Source organism: Canis lupus, chromosome 13 (genome assembly GCF_003254725.2).
Source record: "Canis lupus dingo isolate Sandy chromosome 13, ASM325472v2, whole genome shotgun sequence".
In the NCBI taxonomy this organism is placed as follows: domain Eukaryota; kingdom Metazoa; phylum Chordata; class Mammalia; order Carnivora; family Canidae; genus Canis; species Canis lupus.
The window spans coordinates 63,132,093-63,149,103 of NC_064255.1; the positions used below are offsets into that span (position 1 = coordinate 63,132,093).

General features: G+C 47.1%; 2 protein-coding genes and 1 long non-coding RNA gene across 6 annotated transcripts in view; 2 read left to right on the forward strand and 1 right to left on the reverse strand.

The window, feature by feature from the left end:
* The window catches only part of LOC112652150 (growth-regulated protein homolog gamma-like), a 99,175-nt gene extending 96,443 nt beyond the window's left edge, over positions 1-2,732 (forward strand). Inside the window, exon 4 of the mRNA XM_049093055.1 lies at positions 2,104-2,732. Within this exon, the coding sequence (XP_048949012.1) occupies positions 2,104-2,119 (16 nt within the window). The 3' untranslated portion in view covers positions 2,120-2,732. The remainder of the gene's footprint in view (positions 1-2,103) is intronic.
* Positions 1-17,011, reverse strand: part of LOC118355741 (uncharacterized) — a 112,472-nt gene that overhangs the window by 72,574 nt on the left and 22,887 nt on the right. The window lies entirely within an intron of this gene.
* Positions 302-13,330, forward strand: LOC112652148 (growth-regulated protein homolog gamma-like). Of its 2 annotated transcripts, none has more exons than XM_049093054.1 (4): positions 302-416; positions 512-635; positions 1,274-1,357; positions 12,615-13,330. In XM_049093054.1, the coding sequence occupies exons 1-4, from the start codon at positions 302-304 to the stop codon at positions 12,658-12,660; spliced, it is 369 nt and encodes a 122-aa protein (XP_048949011.1). In that variant the 3' UTR covers positions 12,661-13,330. The 2 variants fall into 2 exon arrangements, with proteins under 2 accessions (XP_048949011.1, XP_035556902.2); XM_035701009.2 differs by lacking the exons at positions 302-416; positions 512-635; positions 1,274-1,357 and adding exons at positions 11,204-11,318; positions 11,414-11,537; positions 12,065-12,148.

The window sequence follows — 17,011 nt, forward strand, 5'->3', positions numbered from 1 at the left end:
GGAGATCGCGGACCGCGGGGCGCCCCCACCCCCGCCCCCCGGGGGCTCCGCAGGGAGGAGGTGGCTCCGCGGCAGGGCCTGGCCCGAGGCCCGGGGGAGGCCGGGGGGGGGGGGGGGGCTGTCCTCTGCCCTCCCCTGCCCTCCCCTTCCGGACCCGGGAATCCCCGTCCCCCGCCGGCCGCGGATAAAAGGGCTTCCCCGGCTCCGGGAGCCCCAGAGGCCGCGCCGCCCGCCCCGGCTCCCCGGCCCCCCGACCCCCCGGCCCCCGGCTCCCGCGCCGCCCGCCCCTCCGAGCGAGCCCATGGCCCCCGCCGCGCCCCGCGCCCCCCGCGCCCCCCGGCCCCTCGGCGCCGCGCGGCTGCTCCTGCTCCTGCTCCTGCTCCTGCTCCTGGGCCCCGCCGGCCGCCGCGCCGCAGGTGAGACTCCGCGCCCCGGGGCCACGGGCGGGACGCGGGCCGGTGGGCGCCCCCGGGGCCAGCGCGCCCACCCAGGCTGCTCCCCGTCCCCGCAGGGGCGCCCGTGGTCGCCGAGCTGCGCTGCCAGTGCTTGCAGACCTTGCAGGGCATCCACCTCAGGAACATCCAGAACGTCCAGGTGACGCCCTCGGGCCCCCACTGCGCCCGAACCGAGGTCGTGTAAGTGACGCCCCGCCGCCCGCCGCCCGCCGCCCGCGGCCCCAGCCCAGCCCCAGCCCAGCCCAGCCCCAGCCCAGCCCCAGCCCAGCCCCGGCCCCAGCCCCAGCCCCAGCCCCTGCCCCAGCCCCAGCTCCTGCCCCAGCCCCAGCCCCTGCCCCTGCCCCAGACCTAGCCCAGCCCCAGCCCCAGCCCAGCCCCAGCTCCTGCCCTTGCCCCAGCCCCAGCCCCAGCCCCAGCCCCTGCCCCAGCCCAGCCCCAGCTCCTGCCCCGGCCCCAGCCCCAGCCCCAGCCCCAGCCCCAGCCCCAGCCCCAGCCCAGCCCCAGCCCCAGCCCCAGCTCCTGCCCCAGCTCCTGCCCCAGCCCAGCCCAGCTCCTGCCCCAGCCCCAGCCCCAGCCCCAGCCCCAGCTCCTGCCCCAGCCCTAACCCCCAGACCCAGCCCCAGCCCCAGCCCCTGCCCCAGCCCCAGCCCCCTGCCCCAGCTCAGCCCCAGCTCCAACCCCAGCCCCAGCCCCAGCTCCAATCCCCAGCCCCAGCCCCTGCCCCAGCCCCAGCCCCTGCCCCAGCCCCCAGCCCCTGCCCCAGCCCCCAGCCCCCAGCCCCGCCCCCTGCCCACCGGGACGCTGCCCTCCCTCCGCAGAGCCGCTCTCAAGGACGGACGGGAGGTGTGTCTCAACCCCGAGGCCCCGCTGGTCAAGAGAATGATCCAGAAGATGCTGAGCAAGTGAGTTGTGCCTTTCATCCGCGCCTGGGACTAGCGCTGCTGGTCACAGACACCTGCAGGGCATTTGTAAACCCAGGGTTTAGCTGAAGGACTGGAAAGGGTTATTCGTTCAGAGTTAAATTTGCTGCTAAGATCATTCATCTGTTCAGGTGCCAGATCCCCAGTGCCCTCCATCCCCATGCAAACGGATAAACATGTGTTCCTAAAAGATGAAGTAGATTTGGCCAATGATGCTGAAATAACCATTAAAGAACAAAAAGTATTGACCCTCCATCGCTGGTGGGCTTCAGCCCTGAAAAATGGAATGACTGGTTTGGGGCAACTTGAGCCTCTGAAGTTGAGCTTGAAGAGCAAGGACTTTGCAGTGAGAGCTCCCTAAGCTCAAGTCTAGGATCCCCATGAAAATTCTCTAATCCCTTTGAGCCTCAGCACAATGGGATAGATAATAATAGCTATTTCGTGGGCTGTAGGAGGTTTCAGCGAGGTGTTCCATGTAAAATTTTAACTCAGTGTGACGGTGAGTGCTATGTTTTAGCACTTTCAAGTCAATAATAGAGTTCCACAGCCATGCCCCTCCTCAGTAAAGAAGCAACCTCTCTGCTGTGCAGGGCAGTGGGTACTAGGGGACCTTCTGAGTGCAGAGCTGGGCCAGGTCTACATACAAAAACCCTCCAGCCTCAGGGGCCAGTGTGAGAGAAGAGCAGCATTCCTGAACACCTGTAACAGTAACCCTGCTCTCCTCATAGGGGCAGCACCAACTGACCTCGAGACAAGTAAGAAGCTATTCTGGTGGTGGTTCCTGAAAGACTTAGAGGAACTGAAAATGAAGAAGAGAGCAGCTGGTTTCTGCAGACATCTAGAAAGGCCTTAATGTGTTTGACTATCAAGAGTTCTATTTATTTATGTTTGTATTATTTATGTTTCAAAGCTCATATTTAATATTTTACTTGTTAGTATTTAAAGATGTGAATGTGTTTAATCAAACATAATTCAGTCCTGATTGTCTTTTAATCTGAAGATGATGGGTTTTAAATGTCTCATTAAACCAGTGTTTATTGGGAGATCATCAAGTGCCTGGGCACAGTGATGGGGAGGGGGATGAAAGAAGGGAATCAAAGCAGGTAGACAGTGTGTACACATCTATTTTTGGGCTTGTTTAAAAGAATGTCAGTTGTTATTTATTGAAACTATTTCACATTATGTGGTCAACATTTTTATGTTGAAGCTTCCCTTGGACATTTTATGTCTTGCTTGTAGGGCATAATGCCTTGTTTAATGTTCATTATGCAATGTTCTTCTGTTTTGGAACAGAGAAGTTAAAACTACTGTTATGTTTTTACAAATGATATGACAATAAACGTTTTGCAAAAAATAACATGCTCAGGTCTCATTCTTCTCTTCTGGTTCCTATTGAGTGCCCAAGGTACTACACAGTTAAACTGTAAGTCACACTTAACTTTATGCTTGCTCCTGGTTGTTACTTTCCTTACCTTTCTCTTACTCATGGGATATTTGACACACTAACCTACCCAACTGCCTTGAGAATCCTAATTTTACACAAAATATTGCTGCTTTTCACACTGATTCATCATTCAAAACTAGTTCTTTATAAACTTCTGGATTTTTATAAATATTGTAACAAGAGCTCCTATTAAATACTTTGGGTAAGCGGTTTTCAAACAATTATGCAATTCCTTCCCTTTTGATGAGGCTGGGACCAAAAGGTGGAAAAGTGGATTCTGCCTAAGAACTTGAATAATTTGTGTCATTTGATAAGAATAATGATCTATGTTAATACTCACTAAAGCAAAAAAAAAAAAAAAAGAAGAAGAAGAAGAAGAAGAAGAAGAATGATCTATGGAGATAAGTACATGCTGTAAAGTGTAATACCAAAAATAATGAAGGATAGGTAGGAAGAGAAGTGAATTTAGAATATAATATATATCTTGGATTGTTGGAGAAAGTATTAATTGAAGGAAAATTTTAATGTGGCAGGAATATATATAGCAATTTTTAAGGTAACCACTAAAAAGGAAATGAAAATTCTGGATTTAAAAATCTGAAAAGGGGCAGCCCAGGTGGCTCAGCAGTTTAGTGCCGCCTTCAGCCCAGGATGTGTGATCCTGGAGACCCCGGATCGAGTCCCACGTCAGGCTCCCTGCGTGGAGCCTGCTTCTCCCTCTTCATGTGTCTCTGCCTCTCTCTCTCTCTCTCTGTGTGTGTCTCTCATGAATAAATAAATAAAATATTTTTTAAAATAAAAAATAAAAATCTGAAAAGGAGAGACGCCTGAGTGGCTCAGTGGTTGAGCGTCTGTCTTTGGCTCAGGGTGTGATCCCAGAGTCCCGGATTGAGTCCCACATCAGGCTTCCTGCATGGAGCCTGCTTCTCTCTCTGCCTGTGTCTCTGCCTCTTTCTCTCTGTGTGTCTCATGAATAAATAAATAAAATCTTTTCTAAACATCTGAAAAGTACATAAAATAGAATAAAAGAAAATATCTGAATGATACAAAAGAAATTAAGGAATAAAGAAACAAAACAGCCAAAGGAGAAGGGAAAACTCTTTCTCAAGAAGAAGGCCTAATAATACAAGTCTTTCTCCTTTTTTTCTTTTTTTTAAAGATTTTATTTATTTCTTCATGAGAGACAGAGAGACAGGCAGAGACATATGCAGAGGGATAAGCAGGTTTCATGCAGGGAACCTGATGCAGAGCTTGATCCCTGGACCCCTGGACCCCGGGAACTGAGCCAAAGGCAGAAGCTCAACCACTGAGCCACCCAGGTGCCCCAAGTCTTTCTCTCTCTGAAGGTGAGTTTTAATTTCACTTGCCATATTGAGTTGTGGGCTGCGTTTTGTGACTGTCTTCCAAAGAACGGTGTAAGAAAAGGGGAAAACAACATTACAGGGAAGAATCTGGCAGATCCCACCTTAACTAAGTGATGAAGGTTATTATGACCAGTTGTGTCATATGAATATCAGGAACACCCCCCCACACACATGATATGGCAAGAAGGGTGCTTTGTCTCCATCATATTCTTCCCCAAAACCCATAAGCCCAGTAGTATATCATGAGAAAACCATCATAAGAATCCAAATTCAGAAACATTCTACAAAATACTTAACAAGATTCTTCAGATCTGTCGAAATCATGAAAATTAAGGCAATAACGAGACTCTGTCACAGATCAGAGCAGACCAAGGAGACACAATGACTAAACCCAATGTGGGGCTTAAACTCATGACCCTGAGATCAAGACCTGAGCTGATCAAGAGTTGGATGCTTAACCAACTGAACCACCCAGGTGCCCCCAAAATTGACTTTTTTATAGAAAGATTGTATAACTAAGACCAAAAAAAGCCTATGCCTCTTAAAAGAGACACACTTTAAATACTGGGACCTAGGTAGCTTGAAGTTAAAAGAACTCAGAGTGTTATATCATGCTAAAACTAACTTAAAGAAACCTAGTGTGGATATACTAATGTATCACTTTTAATAAGTATTAATGTATCATTAATATAAGTTTTTAATACATTAATGTAAGTTTTTAATAATTGATAGGTTAATAAAGGCTTAGTGAATATATTAGGACTTAAGGAAAGAAGTATGCTTAGAGATGGAAAAAAAAAAAAAAAGACTGATTCAAAATATAAAAGGGATGGGACCCCTGGGTGGTTCAGCAGTTGAGTATCGCCTTTGGCTCAGGGTGTGATCCTGGAGACCCGGGATCGAGTCCCGCGTCGGGCTCCCTGCATGGAGCCTGCTTCTCCCTCTGCCTGTGTCTCTGCCTCTCTGTGTCTCTCATGAATAAATAAAATCTTTGTAAAATATCAAAATATATTAAAAGATAAACTAAAAGGAACCATGGATGACAACTTAATCATAGTTAAAGATTCTAACAGGACTCTCTCAGTACTTAAGAGGCACAGCAGTAAAGAATCAGTAATAGTATAGAAGAATAAAGCAACAGGATCCCCAACTTGGCCGGAGTGTAGTAATACAGACACTTCACCCAACAACTGTGTAAATCATATATATTTTTTCAAAACACAAGGGAGGGACATTTTATAAAAGAGGCTACATATGAGCCATAAAGAATGTGTTAATATATTTCAAAATGTTGAAATGTTATAGAGGATATTCTCTAATCACCCATTATTTTATGATTTGTCACGTTTCTAGGTATGTATCCACACACTGTGCGTAATGTGTTTGCTGTGGTTTATAGTTCATCTCTTAACTTCCCAAATTTCACTTCCATAATACAGGATGCATCAAAACAGGGTCATCATGCTGTTTTCATGCCTGTTAGAGCCAAGTGTGATAAACGACATTTCTGTGAAGATATTTCCACATTTTCTCGACATACCCTTTTGTAACTTTGGCATTTCTGTATTTCTTTGATTTATATTATATGTAATGTAATTTGATGACTCAGTACTACTCACACAAAAAAATGTTTTAAATCTGAAGAAAGTGGGACACCTGCGTGGCTCAGTCAGTTAAGTGTCTGCCTCCTCATTTCAGCTCAGGTCATGGTCTCAGGGTCATGGGATGGCGCCCCTCTTCAAGCTTTGTGCTAAGCAGGTATAGTCTGCTTGAGATTCTTCTCCCTCTGCCCCTTCTCTCTCCCTCTTCCCCCACTCCAGGTAAATAAAACAATCTTTTGTGTTTTTCTTTTATTGAAACAATCTTAAGAAAATGGAAATACAAAGTTTATATTGAAATTTATCATTTTTAAAGCCTTGAATAATGCCCAAATCTAATATATTGGATGGTTCTCAGAGTTAATTGAAATGAGTTTAAATAATTATAGATGGTTCAAATCATCAGGATGGCCTTACCATGAGAACAGAAGGAAAGACTATCTGTGTCCTGTGTTCCAAAAGGAAGAAGTATGCGGGTAAATACTGAAGAACTTCACATTGGGAGTTTCACTGTTATCCCCATACATCTTTTGCAAAACTGACCACAGGGCCTTGTATCTTGCATGAGCCTAGTAAATGTCTTTTAATTTAATATCTATGAGCCCCTCAATTTTTGCCCACATCCTGAATCGTAGGTTATACCCCACCCACCCTATGGTAGATAGCCAGTGAAGGTCACAGTGTGGTCTCTGTGGTAGGGCCATGGAAATGTGCTGCCTTCAGAAGCCTCCCGGTTGAGACACCAACCATCCTGGATCCTGACTGACAAATAGGATCCTACCAACCCAAATCTTCTATTTGTACATTCATTTCCCCTATTGCATTCAGAGTTAGAGAGCAGCAGAGCCTTATCCCTCTCCAGATCCCTGGCCACACCTCATTCCCACCTCATAGCCCCTCAGTAAATGATCAATGACAACACTGAAAGAAACGGAAAAAGAAAGGAATTCAATTCGTGCTAGAGAGAAAACTAACAATACGTGGAATCAGTAACAAAAACTCAACTCAGGGATGCCTGGGTGGCTCAGCAGTTGAGCGTTTGCCTTCAGCTCGGGACATGATCCTGGAGACCTGAGATCGGGTCCCACGTCGGGCTCCCTGCATGGAGCCTGCTTCTCCCCCTGCCTGTATCTCTGCTTCTCTCTCTGTGTCTCTCATGAATAAATAAATAAAATCTTAAAAAAAAACTCAAAATGGCTTCATGAAAAGGCAAATCATTCAACCTGTAAAAGACTGATGAGTAGATAAGGTAAAACCGGATGCTGCAGTTCAAAAAATGTCTCTAGTAATTAGTGTCACTCCGTATCAGGCTGCTGTTCTCTGTGCTCCCTTGCACAAGCTCCCCTCAAGTACTAACAAAGTTTTAAGTTTCTGTTCTAGTAGGTACAACCCCACAGGAAACAAGGACTTGTTTTTCCAACCATTTCCTGATAAAAAAGATTCCAGGAAATTTTTCTGACTTGGCTGGGCTTACTTAGGACACTTGCCCACAGGAATGTACCTAACAGAACAGAGGTGGGGGTTAGACCCAGACTGGAAGGGGTGACCAATCAGCCCACTCAGGGGAGTCACTAGCCCACTCCCGAGCTTTGGGGCAGCATCACCCTATGTGAACTGCCAGATTGGAAGGGAGAAGGGACGGTCCCAAAAGAAAAGCAGGATTCTATAACCAGGAGGACGCTCAAGCCAGCTAGAAATGGCCAATGCATTAGAGACTGGATCAGGTTTACAATGTTAACATTGGACAAAATGCTCTGGATTGAAGAAGTGGGTTTTAACGTCACATTCAGACATCTTCATTCTTCTCCCCTCAGCGCCATTCTTTTTTTTTTTTTTTAAGATTTTTTATTTATTTAGTCATGAGAGACACACACACATAGAGAGAGAGAGAGGCAGAGACAGGCAGAGGGAGAAGCAGGCTCCATGCAGGGAGCCTGATGTGGGACTTGATCCCAGGACTCCAGGATCATGCCCTGGGCTGAAGGCAAGCATCAGTCATTCCATCAGAAGTAGTAATTGCAACAAAATAGAGGTGACAGTTGTGATGTCATACTTTCTCCGAGGCCAGAGTGGGGACAGCAGCACTCTACCACCCATTTCTTTGGCCCCATCATCTCAGGAGGCAGCACCAGGTCTGGATTGCAAAGGCAGATTAGATAATGTCCATCAGATCTGCAAGATGTAGTAAATATGGTAGCTCACAATGGGACTTAGTCACCAATGTTTTTATTTTAGGGATGCTCTATTCTTTTAAGATTGGTGATTGCATTAAAGTTTGGGCATAGAAATCTGTCATTCAGCTCAAAATGAATAATTAGCTGGGGAAGACACTTGCAAAAACATCAAATTGGATTATTTTTTAGGTTTTAGAACACCATTGCTCTTTAAATTGTCTGAAAAAAACAAATATGGGACTGTTAGGGATTGAATTAGGAGAATTGATATATTCAGGTAGAAAGACCCTTTCTTTTGTACTTCATTTTGTAAGCAACTGATGCTTATCAAGAAAGTCTTAGATGTAAAATGATAGATAGTTCTGTAAATATGAGGCTGCTTCTTGGCCTTGGCCACTAGTATATATTTTTTGATGCTCTATTCATTCACCCTTCTTATTTGCTTATGTCAATACTTTGGACTGGATCTGGAAAGCATTAGAACAATATTTTACTGTTTTTTTTTTTAACTTTAAAGAGAATAAAGTTCTGGATAGCCTCCTGCTAATGCTGGAGGCAAAATATTTCCATAATAAAATATGATAAAGTACCCAAACTGCATCAAGCAGAAAACTGTGATCCTTATTTCAGCAAATGAGAGCTAAAATGCCCAGTTCCCTTCTGGGAAGCTCTGAGTAGAGTGTTCATCCCACTGACCTGATTTTGGAAGCATAAATCCATTGATGTGGAAAATCAGAGAGATAGATAAATGTAGATTTTATTGAATTTAAGTATAGCTTATTCATTCCACAAAAGAAACTTCTCACCAGTGAAATAAAACACTGGAGACTTCTGAGCAGTTAGCAATTTTTAAGCCTTAGGAAAGGTGAAGTTGAACTATTTAGCCTTGAGAATAGCAAACATTTAAACCAACTAAAACAAAACAAATCTGCTCTCCTGGTTATCTAATACTTGTCTTAATTTTTTCTTTCTTTTTTTTTTTAAGATGCAGTGGCTAACGCAGCACTGGCTTGAGCTCAAATTGTGAATTTTGTTAACTACAAGACCTCGGCAAATTACCTGAGCCAAAGGCAAATGCTTAGCAGATGGAGCCACCCAGGTGCCTCTGAAAAAGTCTTCATAACAATCTCTTAGTGTTTTCTGTCCTTCATAATTTATCTATAATAAGCAGATACACAACTAAAATCAGAAATATAAAACCATATTTTTAAAATATAAAGAATAGTTATTATAATTCTGAGCTACTAATTATCTTAAAAACCCCACAAAACCCCCACAGTATTTTCAATTGAGAATCCTAGAAAAATGAGGATAACACTAGACACAGATTCTCAAAGATTGCTAAGTTACTAATATTTTATAAATATGTTAGGTCATCTTTCATTTCCTACTTCTTTTTAAAAAAATTAGATTTCTTGTGGTTTTTTCTGCAGGATTGATGATTACTGAAAAAAATGTAAAGACAAATCTTTATCTGTAATTTAGCCATTTGTAATCTTTTCTAGTAAGATGGATCATCTTTATTTTTATTCTCATTTTTTGTTGAAATTACTGAAATTAGAATTATGAGATTACTGAACAATGAAAATTATGGGACAAACTAGCCCACAAAAAAATTCATTTTGAGTTTTCTCTTAAGGAAAAAGCATAGTACAAAAATCATATATTGATTGAAGGCGGTGTTTTTCTTTTTTAAATGTCATTTCTCTTTGTACAGGGATTTTTTTTTTTTTTATCTCCAAGTGAGTTTCAGTTTAGTAGTGTCAAAAAAAAGCAATTTCTATTTCATTTATTTAAAAAATGGCTTAAAGCATATTGTATGTACTGGTGTCTTACGAATGTTAACACATTTATTTATTCATCATCACAACCTGTTGAGGCAGATGCTACTTTTAATCTGCATTTTACAGGTGAGAGAGGGAAGCAAAGAGCAGTTAAATGTCTGAGACCTGTAGAGGGCAGAGGGCACTTCCCGCCGTGGCAGCGAGGAGCACGGAGCAAAGCGCTGCGCTGCGGCCCTGAGCGCCCCGAGCGCTCCTCCCTCCTCCCTCTGGTCTCCGTCCCCGCCGCAGCCGGTGCAGTGCGCAGCCCCAGAGCACTCGCACCTGCATCCAGGATCACCCCTGAGTCACCTGGAACCCACGTACAGCCCAACAGCAAACATGAAAACTAAGGGCGAAGCATGAGCTACTGAACGACAAGGGCCAGAGTTAGGGCTTGAAACGTCTGATCGGGAATCAGTAAAAAACCAAATACGACTGCGGTTATTTCTCTAGAGGGGACATCGAATCCCGGGGGGCGGGAAAGTCCACCAACGAAATGAGATCCGTGAGCATGAAACAAGGAAGCGTCATTAGATTCGTGATCTAGCACTTCGGTATTTCACCCGTCTTTGCTATTCGGGGAGCAGAGGATGCTGCTCGCCCTGGGCTTCGGCTCCTGGTTCCTCTGAGCAGTTCTGTGCTTGGACGAAACCAGCCACTGCGGACGGCGGGAGCCCGAGGCCGAGTCCCTTCCCCGCCGCCCTCTGAGCTGAGCCCTAAGCCGCTTGCCTCGCGGATCCATCCGGGCTGTCTACACCGAAAAGGTGGTATTCGTGGATCACACGGATTTCCAGCTCTGGAAGTTCCAGAATTGCATAGAGGAGGGAGGCGCTCCGCCTTGAGCACCGGGTTCAGCTCCGGACGCGGTCATCGCCTCGTCCCCTCAGGATGTGACACAGACTCTGATTTATCTGATTGTCAAGTGCCAGGAACACGGACATCCCCGCGTCCACTGCGCGATGACAAAGGGGCCTTAACACTGTCGGCTCCTGCGACCCGAGCGAGATCCCAGGCGGGAGGCACCGGTGCGCTAAGTGACACAGACACAGACACGTGCGTCATCCCCCCCCCCCCCCCCGGCCTCCCCCGTGCGGGTAACTGACCCCCAGGAAGCCTGACCCTGGTTCCAGGCGCGGACGCAGCAGGGCCCGGCCCGCCCCCACCCCGGGGGCTCCGCAGGGAGGAGGTGGCTCCGCGGCAGGGCCTGGCCCGAGGCCCGGGGGAGGCCGGGGGGGGGGGGGGCTGTCCTCTGCCCTCCCCTGCCCTCCCCTTCCGGACCCGGGAATCCCCGTCCCCCGCCGGCCGCGGATAAAAGGGCTTCCCCGGCTCCGGGAGCCCCAGAGGCCGCGCCGCCCGCCCCGGCTCCCCGGCCCCCCGACCCCCCGGCCCCCGGCTCCCGCGCCGCCCGCCCCTCCGAGCGAGCCCATGGCCCCCGCCGCGCCCCGCGCCCCCCGCGCCCCCCGGCCCCTCGGCGCCGCGCGGCTGCTCCTGCTCCTGCTCCTGCTCCTGCTCCTGGGCCCCGCCGGCCGCCGCGCCGCAGGTGAGACTCCGCGCCCCGGGGCCACGGGCGGGACGCGGGCCGGTGGGCGCCCCCGGGGCCAGCGCGCCCACCCAGGCTGCTCCCCGTCCCCGCAGGGGCGCCCGTGGTCGCCGAGCTGCGCTGCCAGTGCTTGCAGACCTTGCAGGGCATCCACCTCAGGAACATCCAGAACGTCCAGGTGACGCCCTCGGGCCCCCACTGCGCCCGAACCGAGGTCGTGTAAGTGACGCCCCGCCGCCCGCCGCCCCCGGCCCCAGCCCAGCCCCAGCCCAGCCCCAGCCCAGCCCCAGCTCCTGCCCCAGCCCCAGCCCCTGCCCCAGCCCCAGCTCCTGCCCCGGCCCAGCCCCAGCCCCAGCTCCTGCCCCGGCCCCTGCCCCAGCTCCTGCCCCAGCCCCAGCCCCAGCTCCTGCCCCGGCCCCAGCCCCAGCCCCAGCCCCAGCCCCAGCCCCAGCCCAGCCCCAGCCCCAGCTCCTGCCCCAGCCCCAGCCCCCTGCCCCAGCTCAGCCCCAGCCCCTGCCCCAGCCCCAGCTCCAACCCCAGCCCCAGCCCCAGCTCCAACCCCAGCCCCAGCCCCAGCTCCAACCCCCAGCCCCAGCCCCTGCCCCAGCCCCAGCCCCTGCCCCACCCCCAGCTCCTGCTCCAGCCCCAGCCCCCAGCCCCTGCCCCAGCCCCAGCCCCAGCCCCAGCCCCTGCCCCAGCCCCCAGCCCCGCCTCCTGCCCACCGGGACGCTGCCCTCCCTCCGCAGAGCCACTCTCAAGGACGGACGGGAGGTGTGTCTCAACCCCGAGGCCCCGCTGGTCAAGAGAATGATCCAGAAGATGCTGAGCAAGTGAGTTGTGCCTTTCATCCGCGCCTGGGACTAGCGCTGCTGGTCACAGACACCTGCAGGGCATTTGTAAACCCAGGGTTTAGCTGAAGGACTGGAAAGCGGGGACTTTGCAGTGAATCCCTGCCCTTAACATGATTTTATTACTTCTATAACTCCAGCGAAAGCATCGAGTCTCTTTAAGTCTCAATAATATAGAATAGTAAAAATAGCCATTTCGAGGTGTTTGCTGTGAGGTTTAAGTGACGACCCGAATGTTCTCCTTAGTGACGTTACAAGCTGGCTGTTTGAAGCTAGTAATATAGCTGCGATCACAGGCCCTTAATAGGCCCTTAATTCCTAATTAAACAGCATCCGGGACCCTGGCATTTTCTGCCACAAAAGACAGTGATGTAGATGGTGACTGCGAGGCGCAGACTCTGCAGTTCATTTATGAAGCCCTATTAACGCGATCATTTTCTCCTCGCAGGCCCTCGCAACCTGAGCTAGAGAGAATGCAGCAGCCTACGGCCTAACCGCAGCAGCCTGAGTGCAACGGAAGCAAGAGAAGAGAGACAAAAACCTCCTGAGACCACCTGGACTGTTTAATGCCATTTGGTTATTTCCTATGAGTATTCATTATTTTTTGACATATGTATTTATTTATTTATTTATTTTCTCAAAGTTGACACATATTAACGTCCCAGCTCGTGGATTTGCTGATGTGCTGTGCTATTATTTCTAAAAGGTATTTTTGATGTTCCATCAAAGTTGGTTCGGTTTTGTTATTTAGTTTGTAGATGATAAGTGTTAAATATTCGTTAAGTTCTGGGGGAGTGGTGGTGGGGGTAACCATGCCGTATGGTGATTCACCATGATAAAGGCTGGAGATAGTGTGGGATCCAAGCAAATATATCACTGTTAAGGTTGTGGAATGTATGCATCTGTCTTTGTACTGTTGAGAACAAAGCCAGTTGTTATTTATTGAGACAGTTTCACAGTTATGTGGTCAACATTTCTGATGTTGAAGCTTTAAAAACTCCAATGTTTTAAATATCCCTTGGACATTTTATGTCTTCCTTGTAAGGCATAATGCCTTGTTTAGTGTTCATTATATGGTATTTCTCTATATCTTGGAATAGAGATGTTTAAATATTTATTGATGTATTTTTACAAAGAGCATGAAAATAAAAGCTTTTTACAAAAGTTCCTTGCTTCGTTTTTTTCTTCTTGATCTGCTGTTCCTCCTGAATACCCAAGCACTGTCAATTTAGGACAGATTGTAGGTCACATCCACCTGGAGACTGCCACTAGTGGACACTTCTTAGTACCACTTCTGTTCATGAAGGCCTATCTGATGCTTTTTCCAGGTCCTTGCAGTCCCCCATCTTGAGAATCTGTTTTACATAAAATTCCCATTTTGTTTCAGCATAACCAACCATTATTCAATGGTAGCTCTTTGAAATTTTGCGAATGTTTATAAATATCTTAAAAAGAGATCTTATTTAAATTTTCTTCTTAAATGGTTTTTCAATTATACATTCTTTTCCCTCTTAATGGTGCTAGGAGCTAAACTGTAAATTGCATTCTTCTTTAGAACTCAAACAATTGTGTAATGGGAAAAAGGGAGCTGGTAAGTGTTTCATCTGAAGGTCTAAATGTGAAGGTCTTTGTTTTCTTATCTTCATGGCAAGATAACAATCGCCAAGTGTAAGGCTGTTCAGGTGCTTCACGAGTCTGGTGATGGTTTAAATGGTTCTAAATCTGCAAACTTTAATTTAAATGGTCCCAGGGCACATCTGGAATACATCCAGATTTCACAATAGAAACAAAGGCATATCCTGATGTGGAAAGATCTGAGGCATCTGGAAGAGAATGTGTTCTAAATTTGAAAGGGAAGAGACTTTGTGCACCTGTGGGAAAGGCCAGCTACAGTGTGGGCTTGTCTCTGATTCAGGACCTGTTCCTGGGCACGTGGATAGCTTTTAGCAGGAGGAAAGGGGTGGCACATGCCCACCCTTGTTAAGTAGCTGGGTAACTATGGACAAGAAACAGCTATTATGAGCCTCTGTGTCCTCCCCTGAAAATTAAGTCTAATAGTCTCTTCCTAACTTCAGTGATACGTGCTCAGAACAAATGAGATAAGAAAGAACAGCAATCTTTAAGTTGTATAGAGGTAAACACATGCAAACCATTCTGGCAGCTCCAGACATGCCAGCATGACACCTTCCTTATCCCCCAGTAGGGAGCAATATATTTTAGGCTGTGGGAATTGAAACTCTTTGGATTTCTCAGTGTTCTTATTTCTCAGTGTCCTTGCCTCTTCACAGATCATGAGTATCAAATCTGACATTTGTCTAGTTAATTGCTCTGATCCTAACAGTAAAATTTTTCTAATATCCTGAAAGAGGACCCAGTGGTTTACATCCAGGTGTCAGGATAACCTGGGGGTGCTGGGGAGACTGGAATGCTATCTCTCTGGGTATTTACATGTCAAAAGAGATAAAGCCATAGAATTTAGATATATCCATAGGCCTTACCAGAGGAGATTAGGGGCAATCTGATCCTTGGAAAGGTTTACTTACACCATAAGAGGTTAGAGTTGGGATTTAGGCTTACTGCTTTTTGAAGGAGACCCTTTTAGGAGGGCAATAGAACAAAGTCTTCCTTCCCCTTTATAAGCAGAACTGCTTGTTTTCCTCCCAGTAACCATCCCCACACCTTTGAAGTGGGACAACTGATCTGGTTCTCATCACATTACCCCAGGCATCAGGCCAGAGGCAAGCAGAGAGTGACACTCATTTACTGGGAGGTAATTACTAAGAAATCTGTCTGATGCATTCAGGATAAAATGTTAAAGTATGAATATTAAATTTCCACATAGGCCATGTTAACTTGGTGAATGAAAAGAAAGATGAAGTTTCGAGTGGTTCATATGTTGATCGAGAACAGTGGCTGTGAAGAATTAGACTGGTCTGGGGACGCCTGGGTGGCTCAGTGGTTGAGTGTCTGCCTTTGGCTCAGGTCATGATCTCAGGGTCCCGAGATCGAGTCTGTATCAGGCTCCCTCTGCCTGAAGGGAGCTTGCTTCTCCCTCTGCCTATGTCCCTGCCTCTCTGCCTGTGTCTCTAATGAATAATGAATAAAACTTAAAAAAAAAAGAATTAGACTGGTTTCACAATGGCTTTCTAGCCCTAACACTTTCTATGTGATTCACGGTCAAAATTCTTAATTCATGGAAATCCCATTTCTCCTATCACAACTTTAGCAGCTTAAAACAAACACAAACTTATTCTCTTACAGTCCTGGAGGTTAGAAGACCTAAGTTAGTTCAACCAGGCAAAAGTCAAGGTGGCTGCAGTACTGGTTCCGTCTGAAAACCGCAGGAGAGAGGATCCATTGATTTGATCCTTCCAACTTCCAGAGGCCATCAGTCTTCCGAAGCTCATGACCATCCTCCTGCAACTTCCCAGCCGTCAGCATAGGCTTTTCAATCTCTTTCTTCCTGTCCTTCTGACTTCTCTCACAACCCTTTTATAAGAATCTTTGTGATTCTTCCAGGCCTAGTCAGGATTCTCCAGGATACTCCAGAATAATGGATCTTCCCATTGTAAGATCCTTAATGTAATCATATCAACAAAGTTTATTTTACAATGAAGGTAAAGGCTATCTACAAATTGCATAGGTTCTGGGGAGAGGGGGTGGACATCTTCCAGGAACCATTAGGCAGCCTTCCACAAGAGGCTTGAATTTCAGTGTTCAGAGCACTTTTCATGAGGCTAACACAACACACATATTGTAGAAGAGAAGTTGGAAGTTGTGGGAGAAGCCAAAATGGTGCCAACACTGGCTAATGTTCAATAAATGCAGCTACTGTTAATGTTCCTAAGGTTAACAAAAGGAAATTTAAGTCATTTCTCCAGACTGCTACTACTGGAAAGCTTCGAAGTGAACCAAAATATATTTATCACATAACTGGAAGGAAGACATGAATGACTGGAAGAGCAAGAGGAGGGTCTCCATCTGCATTAAGCATTGGTCCTCCGGCTTGCTCTTGAGAGACTATACAATTTCTGAACACGAGCAACTCTGTTTGGAAGCTACATTTTCCTTTCTCATGAACTTTCCAACTGGACAAAATGAACTTTTAAACTGGGCCAGTCAGAGTGATTGTTTTGCAAGCAGTTGCTCTGAAAACCAACAGGGCAGTTGGCAGGCAGACCATAAAACTGCCAGTACGTACTTTCTGAGAGCAGAGTAGTTAATTAGTGCATACCACAAGTGGCCTCATTAGACAACACCAACATATGAGTTGATCAAAGTGTCAACAAAGGTGGCTCAATCTATTAGTACCAGTCATGACTTATTTTTCCTCCTCCTCCCCAATTCAAGTCCTGTGGCTACCCTCTCTTCTTCCTCTCATAAAAACTGCCGTCTCAGCTCTGGTGTGACACTTTTCTGGTTATATTGGAAACTGTGCTCCTAGAATTGCAATTCTGAGACTTCAAATAAAGGCCTTTGTTTTTCAGTTTCATCTCCTTTTCTCTCGGCTGACACTCTCATAGATATGAAAGCTTTCTTGGAGCAAACAGAAAAGGCAAGAGAGGGTATCACATTAAATTGTCTACATGAAGTTGAGATTTGGAGTATGAGACAGCCTTCCATTGGGAATACCAAGGTATGAAGTGGTGGAAAGAGTAATTGGGAGGATGGTCACACGATGAGGGCAGGAAAGATGTTCTTTCTTCAGATCAGTCTTAGAACAGTGAGATGCAGTATGACCATTGACTTTGAGAAGCCATCAGGAAACAGTGATGGCAGCAGTGCCTGAGGTTTCCTGGGGAAAAGAAGCCAGAGCAAAAGAAGAGGAATGATGGATGATCCCAC